We start from the raw sequence: 27,991 nt of genomic DNA, 5'->3' as shown, positions 1-27,991 counted from the left end.
CGCCATGGTTTTCACCTTCGCCGCCTTCTGCTACATGCTGTCTCTGGTCCTCTGCGCCGCCCTCATCTTCTTCGCCATCTGGCATGTGAGTACCCCAGCCCCCTCACTCGCCGGTACTCCTCTCCCAGCCCCGCCACTCCCCGGTACTCCTCTCCCAGCACCCTCCGCCGCCCGCGGAGACCTTTAAAAACGGCAAAGACCGTCAGGAGGGAGTGGGCGAGGGTCGAGCATTGAGGGGCAGGAGGACGGGCCGTCAGCCGTCAGCCGTCAGCCGTCAGCCGTCAGCCGTCAGCCGTCAGCCGTCAGCCGTCAGCCCCGCGCCCGAGGAGCCGAGGCGAAGCCCTCGCTGCCACCGTGTGTCCCCGGTGTCCCGCGGCGGGAGAGGTCGCAGCCCCAGCCGGGCTGCCTCGCACCTCCTCGGCTGCCGTTTCAGCACCGACAGACCACACCGTGAAACCTCTGCCTGGGTGATCTTATTCATAAAATTTCTACTGGAGTAATTACTAATGGCAATGTGGAAGCTTATATTGATACACCTGGCCGTCTGCGCTTCTGGGAAGGGTCTGTGGCCTGGATGCCCTCCTCGCCTTCTGCGTTCGAGGACCTCCCTAGCCTGTTGGCTTTGGCCGAGCTGAAGGGTGCTCACTGACTATACAAGCACAAGGGACCTTCGAGGTAAGAACAGCTTCGAGCTTCGACGAACAAACTACCCCATACCGAATGAAACAGCGGTGGTGTTTTCCCTTCAATAAAAGTGACATTTAAAACTTCATAAAAATGTGAATTCTAATGTGAAACTTCTCTCTTTTAATGCATGAACTCTTGGAGTCCACCTTTATTAATGTGACTCGGAAGTAGTGGTGTGCAGTCCTTGTTATACCAGCTGAGGTATCATTTAAACGTGTTTTGTCTAAGGTGTCCTCTCATCTGGAATAGTACAGTTGAGTTTGGAGAGATTGTGTGATACAGCTAAAAGCAGAATTTGGTCTACTAAGTTAATAACTTTATATCCTCATCTGATCATGTTGTAAACTATGTCAATATGTATGAGTCAATATGAGTACATGGTCTTCTTACTAATGATCACAGAGGCTTTTTTTGCTGTCAGCTGTTGTTCTTTATAAACAGATTTTTTCCTAATCAGTCCACTTGTAAGCTATCTTGTACTAAGTCGTTCCTCGAATTCAAACAATGACAGCCAAATAGAGCAGTATGATGACTTCTTTGTCTCTGCTGATAATGCCCATATTGATGCTACCCAGCATCCTATTGGCTTTCTTTGCTGCTGCAGCACACTGTTCACTCATGTTGATCCTGTTGTCCACAAAGATGCCCAGGTCCCTTTCCACAAGGCTGTCAGTTTCTGTCAGAAACATGTTACATGATGCTGACAGACAGCTATTGGGCCAGGCAGCATTTTAAGTATTGAAAAATATGTATATTTCAGTTTAGTTATTTTGTCATTAAATAATAATTAAAAATACCATACAAGCCTTTGGGTTCTGCCACAGACATAAATACTATGGATAGATTAAATTTGGTCTCTGTATGCTTGTACTGTCATTATGAGATGTATTTGGAGAAAGGTTTTAAACTGTGAGTGGTTGCTGCTGGATGTAATTCCAGATGCTTCACAGTCACAGTGACTCCATTATCTGTTTAAAATACATTATTCTGTGGATTCTTGTGCCTCCCACAAAAATGGGCAGAAAATTAGCTAAACATTATTTGGTTGTCATGTGTCTGATAATTTTTTAGTCCTAAGATTTGTTGGAAAATCTGCTCACAAAGGGTAAATAATGGTAAACATTGTATTTCTAGGGCTTTTTAAAAACCTGCTATGTTTGTTAATAACCAGGGCAATATAGCCATTGTATTTTATTGGACTGTTGAGCACAACTTTCAGGTTGAGTCTGAGGCATGAGGTTATAGCTCTTTGCTTTTATTTGTTTATTCAGCCACCAAATACTACATTAAATTGCACCTAAAACATTGACTATAGCTTCAGTCCTCTGACATAGTTGATTCCCTCTGACCCAACATAAATATTCTTTTATCAAGCTATTTTTCAGAAAGGGGAAGAAGCTCAGCTGAGAATAATGATCTCCTTACAGATACTAGACCTCTCTTTGACCATTTCCTCAGTGCCTCTGAGTTCATTTATAACCAACCACTTTCCTCAGTCTCTTGTATGTCACGTGTTCCAAACTTCTTTTGTGTATCAGAATTGCCAGGTACTTTTCTGCAGGGTTGCTCCCAGTCTGCAGTGTTTTATATGGATTTTCTGTTCCATGTGTAGGACTTTGGGTTTGTCTTGGTTGACTATCATGAAATGCTCTCTGGTCGATTGCTCCAGCTTGTTAAGGCTGTTGTTAATGGCAGCCTGCAGTATCTCAGCTGAGCTCCTCATTCTAGTGTCATCTGCATACTTGCCCCCTATATCTTATGTTCCAAGTAATTAATGAAAATGTCAAAGAAAACTTTCTTCAGAAGTGGTAGCTGAGGAATTCCACTCCTAACTGGGCATCCGTCAGCCTCCAAATTGGTGACAGCTACTCTTCCAGCCTGATAGTACAGCCGGTTTTTCACCTTGTAGTTTGCCCTTCCTGTCTTCCCAATTTGAGTACAAAACCTTTCTGCTGGGACACAGCATCTTCCTCTTGCTTAATGTGTCTTTGTGTGCCCAGGAAAATTCAGAGGAACATCAATGCACCTTGTGAAGGCAGGACAAGAGTCATAGAATCACAGAATCAGCCAGGTAATTCTCCTTTGTATTTTTCTCTATTTCCCATTGAAAAAGTAATAGTATGTAAACCAAGCATTTATTTTAGGAATGTTCCTGTGAAAAGTTACATTAGGAGGCACTGAAAAAATATGGCATGTGTACAATGGAGGTAGGTTTTTTCAGCAAGATGCAGCAGGAGTGCTGAACTTGCAGCTTCAGTTTTGATGATGTTCTCCCTTCAGATCATACAGGAGATGAAGAAATAGTACCTTTGAGTTGTCTCATAGCACACTGCTTGCAAGCTTCGCACCAGCACAATAGGTCATAAAAAAACTTTGGGTTTGTGTTGAACCCTTTTGTATTTCTACACTTCTGTTGGTCAGGTCATATTCTAGCTATCAGAGCTACATTTTTAGTTTTTTTAATACAGCTGGAAGTCTAAGCACATCGCTGGAGGAACCAGAGTTTAAAAAACTGAGGAACTCTATGTTAAAATAGAACTAGTAAGTTACAGTCTTTGCAATTATCCAATAATACATGCTGTGCAAGTGCCAGGCGTTGTTGATAAAAATGGCATTTTTTAATAGAATGACATTTGACTTTTGAATGCATTTAAATGCTAACCATCTTCATGCTCTGAGTCACTCTTTCAAGGGTTTAATCATTTAGTCAATCTTCCATTGCATTATTATTTTATTATGTTCAGGGTTCTGGCATTTTCAGCATAGCTTGGATTTCAGCATAGCTTCAAACAGGCCTGCCACTTAAATGGCCAGCAAATCAATTTTCTGAAGGATCTGCTAATAGTGTTTATATAATACTGAGGGAAGAGTGACTTTGAAACACACCTAATCAAAATTGTTCCAGTGGAGGCTTCATTGTGCTTTGTTATAAATTCCCATTCTGCAAATGTACAAGGCAGTTTATGCTTAGACAGTTATACAATGCGTACTTTTATTTCTGCTACTACACCTGAATCGCTGCTGTATTGCTTCACCTTGCCCTATCTCTGCAAACACAGCTATTTGGCTGATGGCCATTTTGTGTATGTGTGCATGTCTTGGCTTTGGAGTTATTTTCTCCAAGTTCTGCCTGGCCTCTTTCTGTGAAAGAAAGAAAATTTGGTAAGATGTTGAATCATTCCTTCCTGATGTCACCTGCATTAGAAAAGTGCATGTTCCCTTGTCCTGCCTCTTGCTGGTCCTGCCAGGCTCCTGCTGTGCCACTGGGATATAGGAATCACAGATCCAGCAGCATTTCTTCTTGCTGCTCCATGGTGGCCTCCTTTCTGAGACAGACCCCACTGATGAGTGGGTAACAAGAAAAAAAAAACATGAGTAGGGGGGAAGTGGGACTGCAAGATAGGGGAGTTCAGGGAGTAAGATGGGAAGGAAAGAGCAAATGAGAGGAAGAAAATATATGCTTGAGTAAGGGATTAACAAGAGAGAAGACTAATAACACAGAATTCTTGTTTGGAAGACAATTATTTGAGAAGGATGTCAGGTGGTAGACATTTTTGGAGGGCTTCTGTAACGAGACTTCTGTGTGGGCATGGTGTAATGTGTGACATGATTGAATGTATTTCTTTTTAGTGACAGAATCCAGATGCCTTATGTGTCTCCTGGATTTGGTGAATGTGTGTAGATCACTGCTGATAGGAATGGAGAACATGAGAGAGAGAGAAGCAGCAGCAATGTGAAACATAGGATGAAATGGAAGAGAACTCAACCTAAGGATTGGGAGGGGGGGGCAAAAGAAGGTAATGCTTCTCCTCAGCATGTATCTTTGTAACAGAAATTAAAAATATTGAAATAATAACTTGTAGCAATATGTAGGAATCTGTGAAAACTGAGGAAAAGAATAAATTGTGGTGGTGTGCTAAGATTGGTGACCTGCTTAGAGACAGCACTATCCAACTGGACAGTCTCTCATCAATGATATTTATCTTACCTAAAAAAACCCTTTCCTTTTGATCTCATTCTCTTACCTCCTTTGTAGCAATTTTTTTTTCTAGTTCTATCTGTTCTGGTGTATTTTCTCATTAATTTGCTACACTTTTCCTGAAAATTATGTTGCCGAAGCATACTGGTTTTTTCCTAGCTTTGGGATTATCAGATTTGTGCTGTTTAACTAATAGAAAAAGTTCTCCAGGTTTTTTTGAGAATAAGTCATGAGGATAGGGCTTTGTGGAATTAATGTGTCTGTCTTTCTCATCACATATCCCCCTGATGCAGGCTTGATGAGATGAAAAAGGTGTGTAGAAACATTCCATGGGATCATATTTAAGGTGGGGTAAATTAGAAATTATTTGTAATTTTGAGGAAAATCTTGGACAGAAGAATAGACCCTCACACATTTATAGCTAGCCAGAACTGCCCCATGCCAGAATTAACCTCCCATTGGTGCATTGTGACCAGACTGCCACTCCTACTACTTTCCACATCTGGTCAGCTGGTTTGGTGTGAAAAAAGCTGGGCAGAGAAGAATTTGGCCAGTACAAGTAGAAGATGTACAAATCTGTAGCGATGAATCTGTGATATAGAGGTAGTGAGAAATACATCTTAATTGTTGAATTTCTTACTGTGCTTTCTCAGTTGGAATGGGGTTTAGTGTAAAAAGAAGCAAGGGCAAAGCAGTGCTTTTGTGCTGAATGCAGAGTTCCCCAGCATCTTCTGATGCTTCTTTCTTGATTAGCTGGGAGGTCTGCAAACCAGTTCATTTGCACTAGCCATTACCTGAATCGGAGCCACAAGTCTGAGGTCAACACCTCAGCTACAGAGATTCAATCCTTACTCCCATAATGTGCTTTTGGACCATTGAGGAGATAAGCACCAGGGCTGAGGCTTTGCCCTAATTTCATACATCTGCTTCTTCAGTTTATCTGCAGGTGAGGTCTTAGCATCCTTTTCAGACCAAAAGAAAAAGCTGTTGCAAGGCTCTGTGTGAGCTTTGCTAAGATACCCTTTCTTAGCTTGCTGAATGTTTGTCCAAGACTGGGAATCCATGCTCTAACAGCTTGTTTGCTTTTCAAGACAGTCCTGACTATCAGATCAAGAACATTCCTGGTACAACATTTCCATTTGTTTTCACTGGCCCTCTGTGAGTAACTGATCTTGGAGTTTTGGTGCTGAACTGAGGAAATCAGAATTGGTTAAATAATCAGGTGTTTAAAAAGGTTTGGTCTTGTCTAAATGGAAAAACATGTTTCTTTTATTAAGAATTCACATAAAATACTCCTTTGCACGTACAAGGAGACAATATGCAGGTGCAGACTATTGGCAGTTCCATGCACAGTCAGATAGTTATATCACAAGAATAACTGAAACATGGTGTGATGGGTCACATCACTGGAAAATCATAATAGAAGGCTATGTGCTGTTTTGTAATGACAGGCAGGGGAGAGGAGGTGGAGGAGTTTTACTCTAAGTTAAGGAAAACCTTGAATGTGCAAAAGCCAACTATTGAATGCCTCAGGCTCAAAATCTGATGGGTTGGCTCTAAGGGTGACCTATAGTAGGCATCTGTTACCAACACCCAAACCAATATGATGCGCACAACGAAGCAATACTTGCAGAAGTCAGGCAAGGTCGAGAAAACCTGTCCCTTATGGAAGACTTTAATTATGCAGACGTTTGTTGGAAGAACAGCACTGCAGCTCATGTGCAGTCCGTGGCATGTGGAGAAGACTGCTTCCTCACACAAATGTTGGATGTGCAAACCAGGAATGGGGAACAGCTGGACTTACTACTCACTAACTGAGGAAACCTTCTCTGTGATATCTCAGTTAGTGACTGACTTGGCTGCATTGACCACAACATTGTGGAGTTTGGGATACTGCTGAGAGAGTTGGTTGATGTCATTGTGAAGCTGCTCTCCATAATCTTTGAGAAGTCATGGAGACGGGGAGACATCCCTGAAGACTGGAGGAAGGCTGATGTCCCCCCCCCCCATCATTTAAAAGGGTTCTAAGGAGGACCCAGGCAATTACAGACTCATTAGCCTCACTTTAGTCCCTGGGAAAGTCATGGAGCAAATCCTCCTGTGGACTAGCACGGGTCAATTGAAAAGCTAACAAACCTGATTACTGCCTATGACAAAATAACCTACTCAGTTGATGCAGGGTGAGCTGTGAACATTGTCTACCTGGGCTTCTCCAAGGCTTTTGATATGGTTCCCCACAGCCTTCTCCCGGAGAGGATCCAGGTCCAGAATGGCCTGGACAAATGGTCTGTGCAGTGTGTGGGAAACTGGCTGAGAGACCATACCCAGAGGGTGATAGTAAATAGTTCCTCCTCAAACAGGCAGTAGGTCAAAAGTGGAGTCCCCAGGGGATTAATATTGGGCCTGATGTTGTTTAACATCTTCATAAGTGACCTGGATATTGGGATCAAGAGCACCTTGATGAAGTTTGCTGATGACAGCAAGATGGGTGGAGAGGTTAACACCCCAGAAGGGAGAGCCACCCTGCAGAATGACTTAGACAGACTGGATAAGTGGGCTAACAGGAACTCTATGAAGTTCACAAGTGCAAGGTGTTGCACCTTGGAACATGTAACACAAGATTGCAGTTCAAACTGGGATCCCCTTGGCTCGAGAGCAGCTTTGTAGAAAGGGACCTGGGTGTCTTTGTGGACAACAGACTGAACATGAGTGAACAAGTGTGGCTGCTGCATCAAAGAAAGCCAACAGGATGCTGGGCTGCATCAACCAAGGGCATCACCAGCTGAGACAAAGAAGTCATCATCCTGCTCTACTTGGTACTTGTCAGAACAAACCTGGAGTATTGTGTTCAGTTTTGGTCCCTGCTGTTCAAAAAGCATGTGAACAGGCTGGAGAGGGTACAGAGAAGAGTCACGAGGAGGATCAGAGGACTGGAGCACCTGCCATAAAAGAAGAGGCTGAGAAAACTGGGTCTGTTTGGCCTTGAGAATACCTTCCAAAAACTGTGTGTGTTTCTTTATATTCCCTTCAAATCACGAGCCTGTCTACTGTTATGCTTTCAAGCTTTTCACTGAGACTGAGAAGCAGGAATATGCTTTTTCATAAATTAATATAGGCATATTCATGTTTTGCTGGATTTCTATTAATGAGGACTGAAGGAAATATAAACTATTATGAAAATAATATAAACTATTATGTTTTATGAAATAAAACATTAAGAACTGAGAAGAATTTATTGCTGCCAGCCACCTTCCAGAGAGACACTGAAACTTTTATTGAAGAAGCTTTCCTCCTTTCCTGTATGCTTGATTCCAGACCTCAATCTCTTTCTTGCAGGTGTAGCAGGAATGTCTCTTAACATTGTCATAATTTTTGAAAAAACAAAGGTTTTGTCTTTGAGATTATTGTGTTTACATTTACTTATTCCATGAAAACAATGTACCTAATACTGCCAGATTGTTTCAATGTACTCAGATATAATGCAAACATATAAGAAAATAAATTGCATGTCAGCAAATAATCTTTGTGTTTAATGAATCTTTAGAGGCTTACAGGGACTTCTTGAAGGGGGTCCATCTTATGATTCCTGTAGTCGGGTTCCCACTGTTCTAGTCTCAGAGACAGTAATAAAAAGCAATTGTCACTCAAAGCTCATAGCAGTTTTCTATGTTAAAAAAAGATACATCTGTAAGTACCAGTGCAGTGAGGCAAAGAGAATTTAAGGATCCCAAAGACCATCAGTGTCACAGCTATAAACAGTGTTACAGTGCCATTCTCCCTTTCTGTCAGTGCATTCTGTTGATACCAAATTAACAAACAGAAGTGTGTACATCTGACTTGAATGGTTGCAAGCAGTTGGCCCAGCTTGAGATCATAAAGGCCTGTTCAAGAAGTATTAAATAGAGAGGTGTGATAAGCCTTATTCCTCGCAGTTGTACTCCAGCCCTCTCACAGTATCTGTAATTTGCTGGTTTACTTTGGTCTAAATATTTGTTGCATATCTAATTCCTACGTTGTAGAGATCCTGTATCTATGGGGAAAAATGCTTCACTTATAATCACGTTTTATAGTTCCCTTTGTGGTTTATTCTGTCACTTGGATTTTTTCATAGTTGAATAAATTGAATTATGTAGAGTGTTCTTGTAAAATGCCACACTTTCAATTTTAAATGTACTTCAGTGTAAAGACTCCCACATTAGAGTGGGATGTAGAGTACTGCTTAGATTTGTGGATTTTAGCTCTAGGTTTTATTCTTGAGCCTCTCACTAAATTATTATATGAATTATGGATAGGTAATTTTCAGAATTTCTGCTCTTGTATTTCATATCTGTAAAATGAATGTGTTTTACCTATACAGCAGGTCTTTAATGATATCCAGCTGATTATTTTTTTAACATCTAGGCAACAGCCATACCACTTCCCACATATTTATTCCACTCATATACTAATTACTCCGTTGATACCTTGTGCTTTCATCATCTTTTTGTTGAGAAAAAAATTCTTTCCTAAACTGTAAATTGTCTATGAGAAATCACTGTTTTAATACATATTTATGTGGTCTGCGTCACAGTGAGTTTTCATTCCTTGGGTGAAGCAATCAGAAGAAAAGGGATTACTAGAAATAATAAAGAACAAAGAATGAGCTTTGACATATTTGAATGAAATGTACTGAGGGTTACTGCATCTGTTTTCTTCCCAAGAAAACATTATCAAGCATCAGTATTATTTTTATAGGCATTTATATCTGCTGTGCTTGAAAAGCAGACAGTAATTACCAGTGTGTCTGAATCCATCAGTTAATGGAGGAAAAGTAAAGGATATGGACAAAAGGCATGTCTTTATTTTGAGGTCTGAGGTAAAGATTCTAAAACCTGCTGGAATTCAGGAATGGCATGTTTTGCTTTGGAGTAGTTTACGTATCGCGGAGTTTGCTTGATAATCAGTAGTGACTTAATAATAATTCAGTTGATGCTAACCCAGAATTAATATCTTAAGTAGGCTTAATAACTAATAAATAAAAAGGGGCTGTTGTGTATGTGTAAAACCCGGAATAGCACATCTGATACATCTCTTTTAGGCAACTATGACTTTTTCCATCAAGTCTGGAGACACATCTATTTTTTAAATATTTTTATTTCCTTTGGAAGTGCAAGAAAAAAATTGCAGCTGGCATGAGGGAAAAAATCTGGAACGCAACAATGCTGAAAAGGTCATACTTTACAGAGTGACAGGTTAATGCATTACAGGTATCACATGTAGGAGTATTTAAGGTTTCATTTTAAGTAATTAGTTCTTACAGTAGCATATCAGGGAAGCCAGTTTTCCATGTTTTCTCTGGAAAGGAACAAAGGGAGACAATATATCTAACTAGTCCCTAAAGGAAAAACAAGTGTTTTCGTAAGTATTCATTACAATATTTGAAATAACTGTTTTTCAGATAATTGCCTTTGATGAACTGCAGAGTGACTTCAAAAACCCAATAGATCAACGTAACCCAGCCCACGCAGTGAGTACAACCAGTGGCTTGCTAAGCAACAGACACTGGAGATATGCTGTGCTGTCACTGACAGTATGAGTGTGTAAATGGATGTGGAGTCCGTTCTGAAGTTAACTGTAGTTTGGAAAATTGGTTTATTGGGCCAAATAGCAACTCTTTGTGCTGATAGCTTTCCTTTTGCTGAAGGAGGCTGGAAAATAATTTGGAAGTTTAAAAACTGAAGGATATATTAAGTAATTCTATGCTTTCCTTTAATCTTTTCATTCTGTAGCACAAATTCTCCTGTTTGAAAGAATTTGCTCTTTCTGTCTTCAAGCATGGTATGACCACCTTCTCCTCTACTGTCTGCATCAATGAAGTTAAAAGCTTGAGGGTATTTGATAAGAGGTGCATTCCTAGACCTCTCTGACCCTTGGCAGGGCCCTAAATTCTCCTGTGCTGTAACAAATTCTGCTGCACCTGCTGTGGAAAAGGCTGAATACCATACTGGGGCTGTAAACTCACTTCTACCTAATGAACCAAAAAGGCAGATTTAAGCATATGAAAATTCCTCTGCTGATTTAAGCAGTGATCTAGGGCGTTGTAGATGATACAGTTAAAAGTACATCAGATTTGTACTGCCAGAACAGAGCTCTGCTCCTTGTCTTGAATCCCTGTCATCTCACTGGGAATTACAATTAATGTGACGGGTGCTTTATTTGATCTCTGCAGAATATCAAGTTATTGAATCGGCTACAAATGATAACCGGATTCAGTACCTACTACTTTGCCATTTAACTTTGTTTCATAACTCAGCGGTGGATCTGCAGAACTGCTTAGACCATGGATGATTTCAAATATAATCATGGAAGTTCTAGTAAGAAGTCTTGTTCACTAATACAGAAGCAAAGAGTAAGAACAGAAGAAAGAAATGATATGAAGAAATCCTATAGAGAACTTCAATGAAAATAATCTGGTTTTGCATTTACTGGAAGTAATCTGATTTTGAAATCACTTTAACTGTTTTTACTTCCTATCTTGAGAACAGCACATAAGAAATGCATGTTTATATGTACCAAATTCCTGTAATCTTTTCCCTTCCTAAAACTTTTAAGATGCTCCATGGAGACAATTCCCTTTTATTTTAAAATGGTAATGGGATTGGTCTCCAGGATGAAAAAAGTTAGTAAATCCCTGTTTCAGTCATACTAGTGGTGTAATAAAAAAATTAATCATAGAGTTTCCAGTAAAACATGGGGAAGTATTCTGTGGTGACCTGACATATTTTACTCTTTTCTCTTTATTTAAAAAAAAACAAACAAAAAACCAACCTAAACTTGGGGAAAAGAAAGGAAAAAGGACATTTCTTTGGATAATAGAACCAAAATTCACCTTGGAGCAAATCTAAAACATTTGGGGGAAAAAAAAAAAAAGGCTTAGGGAGGGTTGGTTTCTCATATTAGTATATTATATTACCTGTTTAAAAAAGGTTATTATTCAGAATATTTTTTCACATCTAAAAAAAAATATTAACAGATATTCTTCTGAGGACAAGGAAACCACTCTGCCTTTTATAATGTAGCCAGTCCTTTCATGGTAACTCTAATGATGATGTTATGCATAATGAAACATTATTTTACTACTGAATTTCTGCATTTCATTATGAGCCATTTAAAAGGAGACTTCTCTTTGACTTGTCTTGTTTCTGTGGGTTGAGCTTAGAGCATGTTTTGAGTCACAGTGCTTAATTACAGTGACTTTCAGTATTTATGAATGCATCTATTGTTTACAGTAGCATTTCCAGATCGTTTCAGATCTTCACTAATGGGTTAATTGCTAAGAGCATGTCTTTCTTAGGCACTATCTTAGTGATAGAGGAAGGGCTGCCATACCAAGCTAGCAGTTATTTTTCCCATTCAGAATTATCTTGGAGCCAGAGGTTGGGTATGTGAAAATGCGAGATCAAGTCTCTGTGGCAGAGATTGGCACCACTGGATGGAGCCACAATTGCATATTTAAAAGTTGCAGCTTTCGGCTCAAGGCTAACACAGACTTGAATACACAGTTTCTATTGTTACACCCAGTAACAGATTAAAAAAATTACTTGCTGGGACCTTGAAATGCCTACGTCACTTGGCTTGCAGGCAGTAGGTAAGAAGTGAATACTGTCTGTTCAGATTAGTAATGCCTATTGCTTCTCTGTGTCTGTTAAATATGATCTCGAACCATTAAAATTTACTGTACTGTCTTTAATTTATAACACCAGTTAAATCTTTTTCTCACTTTTTCTTGATAGAGAGAGCGACTGAGAAATATTGAGCGTATTTGCTTTCTCCTGCGAAAGGTGAGCATAAGCAAGCCTAGACCTTGTGAAGTTAATGAGAATTAAAACCATGAAGTGGAGATGTGAATTCATTTGCTCTTAGAAAGACCCTCACACTCCATTGATGAAAGGCTGGATTCTATTGCAGAAGTGGAATTCATTAGGGCCTCTTAAGGACAGAATAAGACAAGTTATAGAAAGTTGACATGATAGAGAACTTCTGGCTAAGAATTTCAGAACATCAACTCATTCATTTTGGAACATTCTTTTCAAAGGTGGTGAATGGTTTTGCAGTTGCAGCGTGATGTGCTTTTATAGTCCTGTCAACTTGTATCCTTTTTTTTTTTTTTTTTTTTGGAGTAATGGCTTACTACTTGATAAATGAAACATTTTATTACCTACATATTTAATATTGAAGTTTTTTAATTGGCTGGGTAGAAAAATTGATATAGTATCAATTTTGGCTTGATACAAGAGAGATGTTGAATGCCTCAGTTTCTGAGGGATTTGAAGGAGCTGATAAATTGTTGGATTGATGCAGTCATTGGTTATTTTTCTCGGGTGATCCAAAGGTGTAACTGTGGCTCCATGCAGAATCTATGAAGTGCCATTCATTCTCTGAATATTCAGAACTTGGATCTTGTCAATTTGGCACCATTATGAGCATGTTGGGAGCTACAGTAAAGAGTAAAGTATTTATTTAGCTTGTTTATGACACTAGGGATATGAAAGTACTTAACACCAATAGCTTTCTATTTTATTAAACAGGCAGCCAGACTATTTATAGCTGTGTCCCAATTTTTTTTTACATAAAGTGACTGGTGAGTGATAGTGTATTAATATATGTGAGCCTCCTGGGAATGCTTTGCCTGCACTGGTGTTTAATTTTTATTCAATTGCAGCCTCACTATGAACAGCGAAATGGAGCATTTTTGCTAATTACAGGCTCTGTATTCATATGGGAATGACTTGCTTCTGGTTAACTTAAACAATTTGTTAATTCAGCCTTTTCTTCAAAGTTCGTTGGGGAGATATTTGTTTTAATTGAGAGATTAAATGCAAGAAGACGAAGGTGCAATAACTGAAGAGATTTGTAGTCTTAGAATCTGACAGTCACTAAAAATAGATGTAGTTTGTGTAGTATAAAGGATTCACAGTTAGGGAAAAACAATAAAGAACTTAGTGTCAGCTATGGAGATGCAGAAAAATGTCAGTTAGGATTCTTTCAGCAAGCATTAAATATAATCTTCATCATGACATTGTCTGCCTTTTGGTCTATTTCTTTTTCTGTGAAACAAAAAATCTGTTTTCCTATGTCCTGAGGTCAGATAAGTCTTTTAAAGGGCTTTGAAAACAGTGGTGTCTTGCTATTTATGACAGAAAATTAATGCTTAAGATCTGCCCCAAGTTCGTTTTTTAAAGAGTTTACAGGTGGGCTATAAAAATAAGTCTGATTTCATTATACTTGTGATACTTGCTCAACAGAAATACTAATAAACATAGATGATATGATGAGATCTCTGTCAACATCATAGAGAATATGAGTTACATCCCCCTGCTATACATATGCACACATAACTATGTCCTAAGCTGCCTTAAAAGAAATTCTGGAGTTTGCATGCAGGCACTGGAATAAAGGACATTGCTTTTTCGAAAGCATTAACTAGATCTGCAAATTTTGTAGGATGTAAGCTTGCCAAGCTGTATGACTGCTGTTAGTCAGGACTTGGGCTGTCATAACACTGAATACATTTAAGTTCTGTTTTGCTTGAACTGACCCGGGACCTTAAGTACATTAGACTCTGAGCATGTGTGAAAGGCGTGAAACTGGTGTGTAGTTCAGTACTCAGTACTTGTTTGAAAGATGCTGTTAAACTGCTCTTAGGTGATAAAGCCAACTTTCTTCTGGCCTTCACAGTGGCATTTTTATATTAGGTATTTTTATATTAGGAATGAGTGACTTTTTACAGTCCAAGGAAAAAACAGAAGTTAGCTAAAAATACACTTCTTATACATAAGAAGTATATATAAGCATACAATTCTTAGTTTATGGAGATCATTACAGATTATTTTTAGATAATTTTGTACAGCTTCTCCTATTAGTCAATAAAGGCATGAGATAAATTTGAAATCTGCTGTCCATGTAAACAAGTGAAAGAAAGAAGAATGTAGCTTGACAGAGGAAGTGGGGATACAGGATATGGGAAAAGCAAGTAAAGTATTTTTAGCTTAAATATTATACACTTGCAGTAGCTCTGTGTTGGTGTAATTTTCTTCTGCAGCTTGCCTAAAAGAGGATGGAGTTAATATATTGGTAAAGAATGACATTTGATAGAGATTTTGTTTGCATGCAGAGGCATGAGGGATATAATGATTTTCCACAAGTCTTTCAATAAATGTGCTTTATAGAGAAAAATTCTGTCTTCAGTACCACTGTTGTTCAGGAACCTTTTCCTCTTGCATTTTGATAGGAAATTCATTACAGATCATCTGAATGCTTCTCTCCTTCCTTCTCAAGTCTTTCCTGCCTTCTGTTTTTGTTAGTTTTATTACCTAGGAAGTGTGAAATAGGATAAAATGAAGGGCTGCCCTACTCAGTCTCCTGGGCACTCACACAGTTTTAATTTCATTGGAAGAAGTGGAACTTGGCACAGTAGCTATTTTGCAGAACTGAAAGTAGAACTGTAACCAAATAGCTGGTAGTATTTTTGCTTTATGCATAATAAATTCCATAAATGTTGCTTGGCCAGAGACAGTGCACCTCTTCTTCACATGGTTTATTTTATTACAATTACATCAGGCTCATATTTACTAGAAAGTTATCACTATTGCAATAAAACCATTGGACATAATTCCTTTCTTTCCCTGTCTACAGTCCCCTGTTTGGAGAGAAAGTCTTTAAGATAGGACTTAAAAACTTAGAGGAACTAAGAGGAACTTAGAGGTATTTGTGGCAGACAGTTCATTTTTTACAGAAGGTCATTTATTATGTACATTGTGCCAGCACTGTTCTTAGTCAAATTTATGAATTACTAAATTTTTTCACTTTTCAAAAGATAGAACATGACAACTGTTATTTTTAGGAATGATTACCTAAAGATGTTTGTGTGCTTATCATAAAGGTAATGAAAAGATGTATCCTGCTATGCCTGGACAGGTCTTCAAAGCAAGAGTACATCATAAGGGGAATTTATAAAACTATTGCAAGCCTAAGAATGATGAGTTCAAACATATGACTCAGTCACAGCACTCCAGAGTAGAAGTAAGATTTGCCAAGGTGATGCCTGATGGAAATTAAAATATCTTTTGAAGAGAGGTACATGAAAATATATTTGTAGAAAACTATTTCAGGTTGACTACATGTGTTTTGCTCTGAATCTTACCTTTTAAGTGTTTATACAATAATCAAAGTGGTAAACAATGTCATCGTGTAATAGACAACCTCTTACCTTACAATTCAGTTTTTTCCAGTACTGTTCTGTAGCATATGTAAACATATGCTTTACAGTACTGGAACATCCCAAGTAACAGTACAATAAGGCTGAAAATGCAGTAAAAATATAGATGAGTAACTGTTGCCAGTAATGTGCTCCTGAAAACAGTGTACTTCTCAGCTGCTTGGGCTAATGTAATTTATGCATCTGTTCCTCAGAGCTGTGCTGAAGACACTGGCAAATTTTGACTTGCTAATGGACTGTATTTGCTCTGATTTGGTATGCAATAAAGTAAATATTTGCATTTTAATAAAACTAAAAAAAATTGTGGTTAAATCAAATGTCAGTTCTGTTTAGCAGAAGGTTCATTATGTATTTTAGTCAGGATCACACCCTGTATATCCTCTATGTGATTGCAAAAATCAAAATAATACCTAAAAATAAAGTGCAATGATTTTACATTGTACCTGTTATATGGATGGAAATTGTTTCTGCAGGGAAATAAATGTTCTGCCTTGCATTTAGATGCTGACATTTTCAATAAAGCTGGTGGAATAGCAGGGCAGGGATTGTCTTTTAACATGTCTGCACTGTACCAAATCTGCTTCTGCAGACTGACAGCCTTTACATTTCAGGTATGGAAACAGCCCTTTGGTAAATGCTTAGCTTTCAGCATTTATGAAACTGTCAATCTTAGGCCGACCCCTGTGAGAAGGCCTGAGGGTCAGCAGATGGCTGAATTTTATTCTAATGATCACTGAGATTTCTGCATTTATAGTTCTGCCTATGAAGTGAAGGGCTGGTTTTCTAGATGCTAACAAACAGCTGTGGTATTAATTGTCATTCTCACCAGTCTTGGTTAAGCAGATAAAGACAAGATGAGCACTTGGAATAACCAGCTGTGGAGTGTTCTGGCTGGTTGTGTCTGAAACATCATAAGTAGGCAGGGCAAGAAAGCATTTGTTACCCTGTTTCGTGTCAGCGTTGTGAAGATGAGGGAAGTTTGCACTCCAGGGTTGCTAACGCAGCTTCTCTTACTGGTTCTGAAATAATGTTAAAAAAGGAAGGTGGTGAAGTTGTGTCCTGATCCCTTCTGAGTGGAAAAGAACAGTTAGCAGAAGAGATACACTTGTAAGAGCACTGCACATCTTCCTTAATGATGTACCTTCCAAAGGCAGAGCCTTTTTTGAACTTTTGTGGTGCCCTGCAGGCCTTATAGTGGGGAAGTCTTTTTAAAAATATGTTTCATAACCTCTCTTCCTCTTGGCTGTTATGACATCTGATAGGCTCTGCAATACAGGAATGTTTATAGGTATTCTTGAATGATGTTCCACAAAGACCTGATTTTCCTCTGTCACTCTTTGAACCATTATTTGTATTATGAGAAGGCTTACATGTTCTAGTCATGAACTATCTCCAGTGGAATCTTTAAGTTTTAAATACAATTATCTTCATACTATCTCCAGTGGAATCCTTAAGTTTTAAATATAATTATCTTCATATTGCAGAAGACAATGAGAAATAGAATAGGCCTAAATATAAATGTGTTTAGTTGCTGAGATGGAAAGAGCATCCAGAAATCCTGTATTTTTATATTAGATATGGTACTGTTTCATGGATGGTTGTAGAGTGCTTTGTGAGAATAATAATTAGGTTGTCTGTTCATTTCATTGCTTGGTTTTTGTACTGCAGCATGACAATTTCACATCCACTTAATACTGTTCAGAGAAATTCCAGTAGTTACAGAATACTGAAATTTCCCTTACAAAGCATTGGGGTTTTGCTACTGTGCTTTTTTGTGATCCAGAAAGGTAGAGGGGTAAAACCACAGATGTTATATCCTTTATTTTATGTCTGCCTGTATTTGGTCCATAACATTGAATCTTGCATGCATGGACCATTGATCTCCCCCAGAAAAAAATGTAAAGCTCTGTATGTGAACTTAGTAGGTTCAGCTACAGGTTGTTTTTTTGGTAATCTGCAATCCATTTTCCAGACTTTTTCTTTTCAGCTATTTGTATAGATCTATATAGCAAATTGCTGAATACTTCCAGATGTTTGCATAACATGGTTTTGAATTGCGTTAAGTGCTTTGATTTTCTGTTGTTTGAAATTTAACTATGCAACTGAATTTCTAAGTGATTGCTGTAAATGACTAGAGAAGAGAGCTTGTAGAGACACAAGATAGAGTGGATTTTAACAGGAGAATTGGAAGAAATTAAACTTGAAAATCTGGACTGAAAACATTAGTGTACATCCTGTGACAGCATTGTATGGGCTCTACGGCAGCCTTTCAGAGGAGGTTTTGGAACTCAAGTAACTCAATTTAAAGTAGATTAGAAAACATGAGTAGGAAGCCTTCTGGTATTTCAGTGGTGAAATTGATGTGTTTCACATTTGATAACCGCAAACAGTGTGATTAACACTGCTGCACATGTATGATCTGTGCATTTAAAGTATACACAGTTGACCCTGCGTCTTTGGTTTGTGCAACAATAGGAGCAACTAGAGATGATTTGTTTCATTGTATGTACATTGTACATACATGCACAGTCTGGGCTAAGGTACATGCTGCTGATTTTTTTCTGTGTGGTTTTGCCTTCTTTTTTTTACTTTCTTGCACTATAATTTTGACTTCTATGGTCTGCGTTGTTCATTTTTTGTCTCATAATGTCTTGAATTGAGAAGCAGATGCTTCCCAGTAGCCCAGATTAACTCTGGCAGTCTCTATAAGGGTGGACTTTAAAGTGTAATTAAAATAACTCATGTTCTGAAAACCTTTGGTACATCTCTATCCACTTTTTCCCTGCTGCTGCTGAGGACAAATTCTACTTGTCAAATTCTACTTTAGCAAGAAATATGGAAAAATGCATATAGTGATAAGCTGCTCCTTGTTTCTCACATAGCTTCTTTACAAAAGCCCAATCCTGTGTTTGCTGAAGTTGATTGAAAGTTTCCTTTGATTTCAGGGAACATTGTATTGAACTGCAGGATGACCCCCACAACAGAGAAAAGAGGCAATGTTATTTTTTAGTTACTTAGTTATTCAGCTATTCAGTTCACTTTTCCTCACAAGCCTTGCTGTTGGTGCCTTTCTACACTTTGTGCTTTCTCTCACCTCCTTTTAAATTTGGACTCTTTGGAAAATTGAGTGAATATAAATTGTAATTGGCTTGCAGGATGGGCTTTGTTGGCCTCTTTGCATGAATTCTCTTCAGAAACTGTGGTCAGCACTGACCCTTTTTTTTTTTTTTATTTATGTTCATGGAAAAATATCTCCAAGAAAACAGTAAAGAGATATAAATGACCCATTTGGTTTCTGTCAAAAGTGCAGGTAGATTTAATTTACACCAGAAACTCCAATGAAAAAGTGAGACTTTTTCTGAGAGTTCACTGCTTCCCTTGTTTCCTTTCTAGCTTCATAGCAGATGCTTTGTTTTGCTTTTTAAGTGCTGCAAAAATTTTCACCATAGATTTCCTTCCCTGTTATTACCAACCAGCCTGATGATGAGGCTCCAGGGTTGTGTTCTTGCTAAGTTTGTGGATTATGTAAGAATCAGAAATCAAATATGTGCTAATTAATGTAATATGTTTTACTGACATCTTTTATTTCTGTTTCTTTTTAGCTAGTATTGCCGGAGTACTCCATCCATAGTCTTTTCTGTATAATGTTTTTGTGTGCTCAGGAGTGGCTCACATTGGGGTTAAATGTTCCTTTGCTTTTTTATCACTTCTGGAGGTAAGCCCATCTTTTATATGCTGACTGCTTGTTGGCCTTATTTGCAAACTCATGATACGTGCAGATTGTATGAGCGATGAAGTACAGTGACAGGAGCAAGACTGAAAACTTTTTGCCTATAAGCAGCTGAAGGTTAGGTTTTCAGAGAGAGAATAAGTAATTTTCATGAACCTTTCCAATGGGTAAAGAAAACACATAAATAGTGTGTTTAGGCCCAACTGGTATGCACAAGGCCTCTGCTCACTCACTTCTCCTCTCCCCACCCCAGTGGGACAGGAAGGAGAAAGTCCACATAATTAATCTTTAACCAAGGATAGGGAGGTTTTCACTCCCAATTACAGTAATGGGCAAAACCAGACAGACTCAACTTATACAACAGAGGTCTTGCTTAATCAAGCTGATCTCTTCCTATGACTATGTGGCTCACCTTCTGGATGAGGGGAAGGCTGCTGACATTGTCTACCTGGACTTTGTTAAGGCTTTTGACACCATCTACCACAGCATTCTCCTGGAAAAGCTGGCAAATCATGGCATAAACAAGTGTACTCTTCACTGCATAAAAAACTGGCTGGATGGCCATGCCCAGAGAGTTGTGATGAATGGGATCAAATCTGGTTGTTGGCCGATCAGTAGTGGTGTCCCTCAGGGCTGAGTCTGGGGCCTGTCTTATTTAAGATCTTAAACAATGGCCTAGACAAGGGGTTTGAGTGCACCCTCAATGGGATTGCAGACAACACTAAATTGGGTGGGAGTGTTGATCTGCTTGAGGGCAGGAAGGCTTTACAAAGGGAGCTAGAGAGGCTGGATCGATGGGCCAAGGCCATTATATGAGGTTCCATAAGGCCAAGTGCCAGGCCCTGCACACACAATAACCTCAGGCAATTCTACAGGCTTGGAAAGCTCCTCAGCAGAAAAGGACCTGGGGTTGCTGGTCAACAGCCAGCTCAAAATGAGGCAGCAGTGTGTCCAGGTGGCCAAGAAGACCAACAGCATCCTGGCTTGTATCAGGAATATTGTGGCCAGCAGAAGAAGGGAAGTGACTATGCCCCTGTACTCAGCACTGGTGAGGCCACAGGTCAAATACCATGTTTAGTTCTGGGCCTCTCACTACAAGAAGGACATTGAGGTGCTGGAATGTATCCAGAGGAGAGCCACCAAGCTGGTGATGGGCCTAGAGAACAAATCATATGAGGAGCAGCTGAGAGAACTGGGCATGCTTAGATTGGAGAAGTGGAGGCTGAGGGGAGACATCATTGCCCTCTACAACTCCCTGAAAGGAGGTTGTGATGAGGTGAGTGTTGGCCTCTTCTTCCAAGTGGATAATGACAGGACCAGAGGAAACGGTCCAAAGTTGCAGCAGAGGAGGTTTAGATAAGACGTTAGGAAGAATTTCTTTACTGAAGGAGTGATCAGGCGCTGGAACAGCCTGCCTGGGGAGGTGGTTGAGTTACCATCCCTGGAAGTACTTCAGAAACATGTGGATGTGTCACTTTGGGCATGCTCTAGAGGATGAGACTATAGGGGGTTTGTTGTGTGGGGCTTTGTTCTGTGGGGTTTTTTCTAGTTTATTTTGGTTTGGGTTTTGTTGTTTTGGGGGTATTTGGTTTGGTTTTGTTTTTTGTTTTGTTTTGTTGGTTTTTTGTTTGTTTGTTTGTTTGTTTTTTGCTTTGTTGAGTAGGTATAGTTGGACTTGGTGATCTCAGAAGTCCTTTCCAACCACAACTATTCTGTGATTCTGTGAAGGCTCTGCTCAGGCACCTTCTCCTCCTTCCTCACTGACCTCAGTGTGTTTGCTCTGACATTGCTCTCACCTCCTCATCTCCTCTGCATCTTTCTTTTTTTTATTATATTTTTTGCAATCTCATTTTCCCTTTCTTTAATATGTTGCTTGTGGATGCACACCCAGCTTCCCAAGTCTGCTCAGCCTTGGCCAGAGGTGGCGGCCAGCATTGGAGCTGGGGAGCTTTCAGCAGCTTCTCACAGGAGCCACCCCTGTGGCACCCCCAATTCCCAAAACACCACTGCACTAACCCAAGACAGTGCCTATTGGTTAATAACAGATGAACATTCCAAAGGATCTGAAGATGTATTCAACACAAGAGAATGAAAGCTTGGAAATTAAATAGGCTGAAATCTGAAAGTGGAACTCGGTGAGTATCTAAATATTTCACAGACAGGGAGTTGTAATGTAGTTCATAACTGAAAGATCTCTCAGAGACTTTTGGGGTAGCGACTGAGTGCAGCAGATGAAAAGTGAGGTGTATTTTCACTCTAGATCTCTATTATGTGCATATATTTACTGAGGGGCTTTCATAGTTGATCATGTAAGACCTGGTGTTGAGCAGCTTTAATGTTTTCTGGGCAGGCAGTAGAGCTGCTACTGCACTGTAGTGGAGGATCAGCCTTCTTGTGCCTTGGACTATAACCAAGAGACCTCAGTTTTGCATTCACTCATTTTGCATTTCCATAATGTTTGTAAAAGATTTTTGTCTGTCAGCACTGAAGAAAACACAATATTGAAGAGCAATTCTGTAAAGAAGGCAGATCCGTTATCTCAACCAGGAACTATGAAATATTAGCTTTTTTTACATTATTTTCTGCAAAAGGCAGGTAATGCATACTCATATGATAAAATGTATTATTTAGAAGTTAAAGTCAAAGTTAGCTCAGAAAGCTAAATGAAGGTACAAGTACTTTTCTCACTATTGGTTTGGTGCAATAGAAATAATTTTTTGGCACTGTTTTGCTGTTTGGTTAACAAAGTATATTAGCAGTATTATTGGTTTTAAAATTAAAAAAAAAACAAAACCAAAAAAACCCAACAGAAAATATTTTACATCCAAGGTAAAAATTATCACAGTCTAAATAATTATGTGAATCTTTGGAGATAACTTTTATTTTCCTTGTTTTCAAGGTTCTCCATATACTTTGCTGTAATTACTGCATAATTTCTGCTGTTTTAACCACAAATAGGATTGAGCTAATTATGAAAAGTTCTGCACAAAACCATGGGAAGAGACTGTGCAGTATCTTCATCCCAGTGAAGCTATTCTCTGTAAAAGAATTTGCAGTGTTATTCGAGACTGTAAGTGGGTGTAACTAATATTGGAAAGGAGGAAGATAGGAAGACAAAGTTATTATGAGGACATTCACTTTCAAAGTTTACTGCTGGTCACTTGTGTGAGTGTTTTATATCTGGCTATCTATAAGCAGCTCTAGCTACCTTCAGTAGCTGAATAGGATTACTATTTCAAAACAATAGAAAATAACATAGGTTACCTAATTCATGCTAATCTTATAGCAGTTCATGAATTTTGTTGAGTATTTTTTTTTTTGTTTGCTTTTGCCTTTTACTGCAAAGTAGCAAACAAAAGCTCCTTTGCCAAAACAGTTATTTTCTGAGGATTTTCTCCAACATCTGGTCATTGCTAAGAATAATCACAGAATTGTTATGGTTGCATCCAACCTTCAACATCCTCCCCCACCTCCTTCCACACACTGTTCCAGCGCCTGAGAAATAAGAAATTAAAATTAGAAATTTCTCCTATGTAAGGAGAAAACTATATTTTCTAAATAAATTTACTTGGATTATACATTTCTGAGTGGTGCTACACATAAAAAACACATAAAAAACATTAGTCAGTCCAGTGATATTATCCATGTTGACTTTTTTGTTTTCAGAGTTGAAACAACTGAGTTATCACTTGGTTGAGATTGTCACCTTTCATCATGTCTGAAATCAGCTATGTAGGTGCAGTTTAAGCCCAGTAACCCTCCCTCCATGCTGTGATCACAAGCTGCCATGTATTGTCACTTACAATAGGTAATTTCTTAGTAAGCTAGAAATAATTATACAGGAAGGGAGGATGTTTCACCCTAGAGAATTAATAGAACACTGACACTCCACATTCATTAATTTCTTGGTTCTGTAAATATGGTCCACTTACACTAGCATCCTGATTTTAACAAGATTCAGAAACAGAGGCTTGAAAAAGAGAGAAAAATGCCTCCTATACCATGGAAGATGGTTGTCTTCTGAGCTGGTGATCATGAGGCTACATATCTGCACATATTTAATACACAGTAATTCTAGGTGTCTTCTTCTTCTCTTTCAGGTATTTTAGTTGCCCAGCAGATGGTTCAACGCTAGCATATGATCCACCTGCTGTCATGAATGCAGATACCTTGATTTACTGTCGAAAAGAGGCCTGGTGCAAGCTAGCTTTCTATCTCCTTTCCTTCTTCTACTATCTGTACTGGTAAGTCTGGACATTTCACTTAGGAAATGGTAGCTGCTTTTCATTTGACGTAAGGAATTGTATTTAGGAATGACTCAAACCAGTTGGCTCATTTCCTTAGTCTTATACAACTTACTTCTCTTCTCCATTAAGGGAAGCATGCCCATTTACAGCAACATGTGCTGTATCTGCTGACATCTCAGTATAGAATATTAAGCATTTTATCAAAGACCAGGGCAAGCCTGCAGAAAAAATTCTTGATCCTCTGCATAATTTCTTAGGATGGGTGAAATAGCAAATGTTATAATAATGACATTACATCAAATAAATATTTTTTGTAAGATTCAAGAGAATCGTAAGAACAATATGTCTACTGATGTAGTGATGCTCAAGATGGTAAGTAAATGGGTAGATAGACAGTAGGAAGAAGCATGGGGTGCACCATCCATGCAGTCATTCCTACAGCCTCTCTTTCATTACAAGGTAAGTCTGTGCATTGTCTAAATGCCTAATTTAAGTACATACTTGCAGATAGGTAACCCATTGTATCTTGTCCCCCCTTCCCCTTTCAGTTGTCAGATGTCCTTAGTGACAGTCACAAATAGTGAAAGAATATGTGAGGAATCATATTAAAGGTAAGGTCTAGACAGAATCCCTTTGCTTTTAGTCATCCTTGCAATCACACTATAAAACTACTTGAAAACAAAGGTTAACACACTTTAAATAGAGGTGTGGATGTTTTAGGATACCTTTCTTTTACTTAAGAAAGCTTCTATAATGTATTTGCATAAAAAGCTAATTCAAGCCAGTCTTCCGTGCAGGAATCCCTCTGTAAAGCAGATTGTACACTAGTGGATTGACTTCAGTTGTTGTCTTCATTTTATGTTTCTTCTACTGCATGGAGTTTTTTACAAATTAAACAAAATGCAGCTTCATGGAAAACTTGCCTGCCCTGCTGAGAGATGCAGGTTGAATTTTTAAAGATAAAACATACTAAAGCAAAATGGTTTTGTTTCTTCACTGTTCAAATTCAGATATCAGACTGCACTTTAATAAGCTCAAACACAGCTTGTGGTTCAGTAGGATGTCAATAAAAACTTTGTTATTTCTTTGGTGCTTTTGATATCCATCTTGAATACCTCATAATTAAGCTGCATAATTAATTCTAAGAGGTAGAATGTGAAGGAAAGTACACACCCTTACAGCCTAGACCTGAGGAACACACAGTAAAGGGTTATAAAAGTCAAAGCACTCTGTATACTTCAGAATGATACTTTCATATGTCTTTCGTTTACATTCAGCATGATCTACACTTTGGTGAGCTCCTGATTGGAAGATCATCAAAAAAGACTAAACCCAACAAAGGCTGCAAGCAAGGACAAGTGAGCAAAGTGAAGCATAATTAAAAATAAACAAAAAGCAAAGAGGTGAAAACTGAAAACAAACATAGAACCCAAGAATGAGCATGTGAGAGAGACCTGGCAAGAAGAAGCAGAATATCATGGAAGAAAAGCTGAGTTAGTGTGTTTCTCTCCTGTTTCTCATTGTGTAGCAGTAAATGACTTTGAAAACCCAAAGAAAATGCAACAAGGTGAGCCAAATTACACAACTATTTATCTCTCCAAGGATAATCCTGTTTGGTTCAGTGGATTAATTATAAACTTTAGTCCCTACTGTCTTCTGGGGGACAGGGTTTCTTTTCTTAATTACTATTCTGGAAAGAGGAAGCAGACGACGAGATCATCTTACATGGAAATAACAGTTATACAACACATTCTGAAAATGAGAACTGACAGGAGTTCAGATAAGGTGTATAGGGATGTTCACATGACACTGATAAAACAGGGCTGTCAGATCTTGTTGAGTTGCTCCAGTGTGGGTTTTTTCCAACCATAATAATAATAATAACAACAACAAAAATATAGTATTCAGTTGCAGTGTTGATTTCCAATGATACTTCATTGCTGTAGGTGAATATCCAGTATATTTGTGTACTTCATTTATGAAGTGATACACAGTGGTATGTATTTTTACATGGGTTTGACCTAATTATGCCAACAACTTATCAAAATACTATTCCTGTGACTGGGAAAAAAAAAAAAAAAAAGGTAAAAGCTACATGTATCTGCACATATTAAAGGGTATTGTAGCACACGTATTATATTCATCACAATGCTATATTCATCCAATGCTGGACCATCTAATCACAGTCTCTAAAATTCTGTTTTGCAGCTTTATTTCTGCTGACAAATTTAAGCTGAAACAAATAAATAAAATATTTTTGTCTTATATGAGGTTTGTATTGGTAGATATTAGATTTTTTATAATTTAAATTTTTTAAATTTTATTGCAGAATTCTCATTTAAATTCATATATATGGGCTGTATATCTTTCTGTATATAGAAATGCACATCTACGCAAATAAAATCCATTTATATTTTAGCTTAATCTGTTTGATTGACAGCTCAAAGGCATTAAGAGTCCAGAGCTGCTGCTAAATATATTTCAGTGCTAAACCTAGTGGACCAGGACTGGTTACCTCAAAGTCACTAAGGTATTTTGGTGTAGCTGCTGGTGCTTTGATTAATAGGCAAGCCTGTAAGCTAAAGACTAACTCCAGAGAGGACTTGGATCTTGCATTGTGAAGAGCTAATAAGGTATATTGCTACCAGCGATGCTGCAGAAGACAGTGCAGAGAGGCGCAGCTGTGTCCCATGTTTATTACAGCTTTCTTGCCAGAACTAGCTCATTGCTGACCCTGCCAGATTCAATCTGACTGTTGCTCCTGTACCAAATGCTGAGGACATTTTAGTCTGAGCACAGGACTTCAGCATGAAGTTTCCGCATGAGCCCCAGATTCATTTAGCCCCAGAAGTAGTCAAGATAGATGAGGAGTTGGACATAGTAGATGAGGATTGGGTTAGGGATCAGCTGAGTAATCTGGACATCCATAAGTCGATGGGTCCAGATGGAATGCATCCAAGGGTGCTGAGGGAGCTGGCGGAGGTCATTGCTAGGCCACTCTCCATCATCTTCAGTAAGTCATGGGTAACAGGAGAGGTGCCTGAGGACTGGAGGATAGCAAATGTCACTCCAGTCTACAAAAAGGGCAAGAAGGAGGACCCGGGTAACTATAGACCGGTCAGCCTCACCTCCATCCCTGGAAAGGTGATGGAACAACTTGTTCTTGTCACTATCTCCAGGCATGTCAAGGATATGGGAGTCATCGAGAGCAGTCAGCATGGTTTTATCAAGGGTAAATCATGTTTGACTAACCTCATAGCCTTCTATGAGGAAATTACTAGGTGGATAGATGATGGAAGAGCAGTAGATGTGGTTTATCTTGATTTCAGTAAAGCATTTGACAGCATCCTTGTAGATAAGTTGATCAATTATGGGTTTGGTGATCAGGTAGTGAGGTGGATCAGGAACTGGTTGAAAGGAAGGAGTCAGAGAGTTGTAGTCAATGGGGCAGAATCTGGTTGGAGGTGTGTGACTAGTGGAGTCCCTCAGGGGTCGGTGCTGGGACCGGTGTTGTTTAATATCTTCATCAATGACTTGGATGAGGGTATAGAATGTACCCTCAGCAAGTTTGCTGATGACACTAAGCTGGGAGGAGTGGCTGACACACCAGAGGGCTGTGCTGCCATTCAGAGAGACTTAGACAGGCTGGAGAGTTGGGCAGGGAGAAACATGATGAAATTCAACAAGGGGAAGTGTAGAGTCTTGCATTTGGGGAAGAACAACACGATGGCCCAGTATAGGTTGGGGGCTGACCTGCTGGGGAGCAGTGTAGGTGAAAGAGACCTGGGGGTCCTGGTTGACAAGAAGATGACCATGAGCCAGCAATGTGCCCTTGTGGCCAAGAAGGCCAATGGCATCCTGGGGTGCATTAGAAAGGGTGTGGTTAGTAGGTCAAGAGAGGTTCTCCTCCCCCTCTATTCTGCATTGGTGAGGCCGCACCTGGAGTATTGTGTCCAGTTCTGGGCCCCTCAGTTCAAGAAGGACAGGGAAGTGCTCGAAAGAGTCCAGCGCAGAGCTACTAAGATGATTAAGGGGGTGGAACATCTCCCTTATGAGGAAAGGCTGAGGGAGCTGGGTCTCTTTAGTTTGGA

General features: G+C 39.1%; 1 protein-coding gene across 2 annotated transcripts; it reads left to right on the top strand.

Moving 5' to 3' along the window:
- CNIH3 (cornichon family AMPA receptor auxiliary protein 3) lies at positions 1–25,205 on the top strand. 2 transcript variants are annotated; one of them, XM_030448011.1, is made up of 6 exons: positions 1–85; positions 10,104–10,172; positions 12,439–12,486; positions 19,526–19,638; positions 23,754–23,897; positions 25,178–25,205. In XM_030448011.1, exons 1-6 carry the CDS (start codon positions 5–7, stop codon positions 25,203–25,205), a joined length of 483 nt encoding a protein of 160 aa, XP_030303871.1. In that variant the 5' UTR covers positions 1–4. The 2 variants fall into 2 exon arrangements, with proteins under 2 accessions (XP_030303871.1, XP_030303872.1); XM_030448012.1 differs by lacking the exon at positions 12,439–12,486.
- The last annotated feature ends 2,786 nt before the right edge of the window (positions 25,206–27,991 follow it).

The sequence above is a fragment of the Calypte anna genome, chromosome 3 (genome assembly GCF_003957555.1).
Source record: "Calypte anna isolate BGI_N300 chromosome 3, bCalAnn1_v1.p, whole genome shotgun sequence".
NCBI lineage: Eukaryota > Metazoa > Chordata > Aves > Apodiformes > Trochilidae > Calypte > Calypte anna.
The sequence above is the reverse complement of the archived record's forward strand: the minus strand, read 5'-3'. Positions and strand labels throughout refer to the sequence as shown.

What these genes read in the sequence shown, in the direction of transcription:
- CNIH3 (XM_030448011.1), top strand. Translation starts at nt 5, where the DNA reads ATGGTTTTCACCTTCGCCGCCTTCTGCTACATGCTGTCTCTGGTCCTC. An exon ending in AACGTAACCCAGCCCACGCA is followed by an intron (nt 10,173 to 12,438) that starts GTGAGTACAACC and finishes TTTTCTTGATAG; the next exon opens with AGAGAGCGACTGAGAAATAT. An exon ending in TTTGCTTTCTCCTGCGAAAG is followed by an intron (nt 12,487 to 19,525) that starts GTGAGCATAAGC and finishes GTTTCTTTTTAG; the next exon opens with CTAGTATTGCCGGAGTACTC.